The sequence below is a fragment of the Stegastes partitus genome, unplaced genomic scaffold, assembly GCF_000690725.1.
Source record: "Stegastes partitus isolate 25-593 unplaced genomic scaffold, Stegastes_partitus-1.0.2 Scaffold1864, whole genome shotgun sequence".
NCBI classification, from domain to species: Eukaryota; Metazoa; Chordata; class Actinopteri; family Pomacentridae; genus Stegastes; species Stegastes partitus.
In genome coordinates, this window is record NW_007579595.1 from 64592 (window position 1) to 70082 (window position 5491).

A 5491-nucleotide genomic window follows, 5' to 3' on the forward strand; every position below is an offset into this window, starting at 1 on the left:
ATATGCTGATGTTGTAAATTATATACACCAACTGCCTTTATGGATTATTTGTCCTGAAGAGTTTGGTGAGAGCGACTCTTATCTTAGACTTCCTCAGCTGATGGAGGAGCAGATCATTTAAAGACGAATGAATGAATGGATCAGATACATTTAAATCTCTGGATGTTTGTTGGGCTACATGAAACTATCTTAGACTTGGAAACAGGCCAAATGTACCAGTATTTTACAGACTGACACCTGTTGTACTTGTTCATATCTTAAAGAAAGTCCCTGAATAGTTTAGTGGGAACAACGCTAATCAAGGACACATTCATGCCGTTGGATGCTTGTGGGCAGAGCCAGAAGAAGATTTGGAAAACCCTCAGAAAGAATTTGAAAAGAGAGTTTCAGACAACAGGACACATCCAGATAAACTACTGATACAGTGAAAGTTTGATTCACGTGATTCACGATGGTAACGATATTTGGACTGAGACTGATCATTATGAATACGTCTATTGGACCAGTTAACCATTCATTGGTTATTCATGGATTCTGACCAGATACTTTTGGATGCTTGTTTGCGGTTTTGGATGGAAGAGCTGCTCTAAACCTCTTTAAAAACTCTATTTTCTGGATACAGTTTCAGCTCTAACTTAAAAAGTTCCGTTTTCTGAATCACCCTCCGGCTCCACGTGCTGATTTTTCTCACTGCCATGTTTCACCGTTGAACACAGCTTCCATCGCTGCTCAGCCTCGGTGATATTCAGCAGGTTCACGACCTTTAAAGCTGGTATTCCCGACTTCTTCTTGTTGGAATAAGTGCGGTTCTTTGCAATGGACCAGAACAAATTTGGACACGGTTCAGCTTCAAGGCGAAGAAGTTTGAGCAGATAATGGATTGGAAGGAACTGTGAGTAAACATTTTTACATCTTTCTAAACAGATCCAAACCAATAATGTCACTTCATCAGGTTCAAACAAGCTTCAGATGGAAGAGTGTTGGAGCGCTCAGAGGAACAGAAAAGATGGTAAACCGAAGAAGAAATGTGCTCATGGGGCAGATAAAGATGTAATCCGAGTGTAGTCAATACGGCAGAAGATTCAACCATAAAGTGAAGGAATGTTAACATTTATGTTGGCTGTAAAATAAGCCGACCACGTTCTCCCTCTGAGGCTGCCTCATATATTACAGTCACATTATTACCTGCATCTCTTTAAAGTGTTCCTGTCCTTATGACTGTCTTCAGCTCACACAAGACATGTTGAACAAAAAGGGTTTGGAGCCCTTTGGATTGTTCTGCTCGTCTGAGGTTCTGGAAGTTATTCACATGAGTTTGAAACTTTCTACCCTGCTGATTAATGACTTGCTAACTCCTCATCAAAGTCTTTTTAATTGGCTTTCATGTGATTTTCTGCTCATTGATTCTCTCTCCATCCTCGTGATAGATCCACTTTGGTGTCGGGTGTGGCAGTGTGTCCACACAGAACTGACTGAATATGCATAAAGGTGGAAGATCAAGATAAAATCAGCAGATTGATCTGCTTCTGCTCTTCTTTCTGACCGTCCATGTGTTCATATTAAAGCCAGTCAAGACATGTTAAAGGCAGCTGTGTATGGTAACATCTGTCTCTGTTAGGTGACGGTCTGTGGTGTCAGACATAAGTGGGCGTTTTGGTGTTGTAGGCCAAACATCCACAGCTGACCCACAGAAAGGTGATCTCTTCGTAGCTGAATGGATATTTTTAGTTTATTCTGGCTTGTGGTGTCATGTCATAAACAACACAAAGCCACTCAGTTAATATGCATCAAGGTTTGCCCTGTTGTCATAATCATAGCAGGGAAATTTAATTCACATCCTTTATCCTGGTTTGTGATTTTCTGTGCAGCAAATGGCAGCGTGAGTGCAGGTGTGAACACTGTCTGACACTCCTGAGCCATTTTCATTTTAATTAGCTGACAAGCATTCAAATTAATAAAGCAATTTAGATAAGTGTGACAGCTGAATAGCCCAGCTCATGGTTTCCTATCATATTTGCTCGATGCTGTGTCCTGTAGTATTGTATACAGCATCCACAGAGGACGTTGGCTCTTCAGTCTCAGCAAAATGTGTTTTCAGCAGCAGAGATGTGGTTCAGATGCTGTTGTTTTATTAAACCCAAATAATGTCTGCATTACGGTTGGATGTACTGGAGCACAAGTGGTGTGTTTTCAACAGCTGCCATCCCAGAAGCAAACATCTGGCTGCAGAGCTGGTACCTATAGCTTACTACCTCAGTCCAAAGTGCATGGACTGCTCCGATTTCAAGCCTCCAGGACATCATTCTGGTCGGTTTAAATGCAATTTAAATGCACAGACTATGTTATTCCGAGTTGAGGACACATACATTCCTGGCGAGCTGGTTCTGAGCCGTCCTACCTAACCAAGTAGGTAAGCAGTTTTTACCCTCCTCTCTGAGTTTCACCTCACATGAGGGAATCAGTGATGAAGAGACAGTGATGTGGTAAAGGTTTGGTCAGGTTTAGCAGAAATCCTGGTTTGTTACTTTGTTAAGGTTAGAGGATGCTTGTTGTCATGGTTACATTAATAAACAAATCAGAGGGAAGCCCAATGTTTTGTCGACCCATCCATCCACCCCGACCTCCTCCGTACTGTCATCATTATGATCACCAGTAGAGGGTGCAGTTCAGCGGTGTATTAAAGAGAACTACATACTGGACTAACAGAACGCACCTCATTTTCAAATACTTGTGTTTGGAAGAAAGTCTTTTGCGGCTGTGTGCTTTACATGGTGAACACTTATGTTGTTTGGGCACTTGACTAGAATCATTGTACAGGCCAGTTGTGTTTACCAGTAGGTTGTCCTAATGAGATCCTCCAATAACACCTGAGTGATGATGAGCTGCTACACAAATATTAATGATACAACAGGAAACTGTTCTTCACTGTGTATAATCAGACCCCACACAGTACAGTGGGGTGTCGGCCTGGGCTGTAAAACAAACGTGATGCAGACAACCATGAATACACATAATGACACCATGAAATCTGATAGCATGAACAAACCCCAAGTGGGTTTCATCTCTGAATCATAACAGCTTATCATCCCTTTGGTGTTGGATCTCCTTCACCCTCCACTGCTCTTCCCATTGGGTTTCCCAAGGTGCACTAGTCTGTGGCCGCCTCACTGAGGTCCACATTGGTGATGGTCATCCTGTTGACTGCCCGTGTGAGATGGGTTTCATGGTCTATGAAGACGATGACCCTGTATTCTCTACCACCTCCATCTATAAGCGAAGGATGGCCTTCTCTGAGGGCTGATGGATTTGGTGTTGGGATGTGGTCAGACACCAGTGGGACCATTGGGTTTATTTAGTAAACCTCTTGCCCATCGGACCACCCACCTTGCCCAACACCCTATCAGTAAATGTCCTCTTTTGTGACTGCTCGATGACTCCTGGTCGACCGTCTCTAACCTCTTTACAGCCAAAGTCTGGTGTAGGAATAGTTCTGGACACACATTTTCCCAGAACTGTGTCGATGCGTTTGTTCTGAGTAGTTAAAAGTCTCTGCTGCGCTGCTGTAGATCCAGATAAGCTCAGTTCAGCTGAGTCATGGCATCGGGCTGCAGTTTGATGGGCGCTGAAGCCTCTTTCATTCTGGTTTTTTCACATTCTGCTTTACAGCCGCCGCGGTTTTACTCTTTCTCCATCATCATCTCTCCATTTTGCTGTTTCGTGTTTGCTCAGCTCCCCTCTGACATCTCTGAGCTTTCCACCTTTCTCTGTCTTTTATCCTGTATTGATTGATTTCTCCCTCTTTCTCCCATTTTCTGCTTTTTGTTATTCACCTGGTTCTGCCAAAGGAATAGTCAGAGTGAAAGTGTTGGCTGAGGACTGTCTACAGGAAAAATGTTTCTGAATTGAAATGTTGATGTTTTAAAGCTCTGACCAGCACAAAATAAACTTAATTCAACTTCTGAGCTGGTAAACAGGACCAGGAGTATACAGTAGAACCCAAATAGCTACAGTATAAAGACAATTCTTGCCATATTTTACAGTAATTATGTGTGAATTAACCGTCTCCTGATGATTTCTTGCCTCTCCTGCTTTAAATTTTCTCTTTTTGTCTCTATCGTGCTTGAATCAACACACCCAGGTCCCAGCGCTGAAGTGTAAATGTCAGCGTTTAACACACACCCACACGTACACGTTCACCTTGCAGCGCTGCAGTTTGCGTTTCCAGAGTTTGTTGGTGATAAACGTTGGAGTGGCTGAAATAACACACAGTCTGAGTGAATCCCCCGAGGCTGCTCCCTGCCGTCCTTCATGGAAGCTGTAATTACACGCTCTGTTTTCTGATTGGACTCAGGGAGGAGGACGGAGGGATGAAGAGGAGGAGGAGGAGGAGGAGGAGGAGGAGTGCAGGGAAAATCTCTCCTTCTCTAATGATCTGAGTTTGCTCGACCCCCCACTTATCCAACACTCCTCCTCCTCTTCCTCTTCCTCCTCTTCCTCCTCCTCCTCTTCTTCCTGTTCTCACCTTGTGTTTGACATTTTCTGTCATCAGAAGCTGTTCAGACGCTGCAGGGTGAAATCTGTTCATGAAAATGCAAAAAAAAAAAGTAAAAGGTAAACTGCAACAACATAAAAATTAACATTAAGCAAAAACAAAACAGAGAGCTAAGAAACAGCTTCAAGTTCCTGTTTGATTTGTTTTAGGTTCCTTATTATTTTTTAATTTTGCATTTAATTTTTTGTTCTTTTCTTATTTTTGTCTGAATTTCTTTGTCTTTCATTCTTTGTACTGAATTTAGTGGGTGTTTTGTTTTAGTTTGGATGTTGTTGTTTACTTCGTGGGGCTGTTGCACTGTTCAGCAAACACTGGCTGTCATAAACCTTTATTAGTTTTGTGGACAAAAGAAATAATTCTTTGTGGTGATTGCTGACGACTCGACATCAAAGATCAGCTCCAGTAATTCTTCTTTTACCTTCTGCAGCTGCGTTTTTAGCTGCTAATCCCTTCGTTTTAAACTGATAAACGGATGATAAAGTGTAAAACATCCAGCCACTCAGCAGTTTTCCTCACAAACAGATTTCTGCAACCGCAGCTGTAAAATTAAGAGACTCAGTGTTTTCATTTTCTACCTGATCAGGAGTTTTTGTTGGTCTGTCTAGAAACTCTGACTAGTTTTCACTGACATTATCCATCATATAATCAGATTTTATATAATATTTGGCTTTATGTGATGTCTATTAAACTCCACTATGAAAATAACTTTATTTGTATAGAACCGTTCAAAACACACAGTTACAAACGGCTTTACAGTAAGAACAGGAAGGACAAAACCATAAAATCAGAACCCATAAAAACAGTAAAATTATAAAAATAAAAGCAGCAATTAAGAAAAAGTCGTACAGTAAAACAGAGGAAGGTTTTCAACAGCTGCAGCGACACTTTCTCTATTTTTCCCTCATAATCAGCACCAAATTGTCCAGGACCTTCCTGGAA

General features: G+C 41.8%; 1 protein-coding gene across 1 annotated transcript in view; it reads left to right on the forward strand.

Moving 5' to 3' along the window:
* Nucleotides 1-875: 875 nt before the first annotated feature.
* Nucleotides 876-5491, forward strand: part of kif26aa (kinesin family member 26Aa) — a 49359-nt gene continuing 44743 nt past the window's right edge. The window contains exon 1 of the mRNA XM_008302728.1: nt 876-892. Coding sequence (XP_008300950.1) covers nt 876-892 — 17 coding nt within the window. The remainder of the gene's footprint in view (nt 893-5491) is intronic.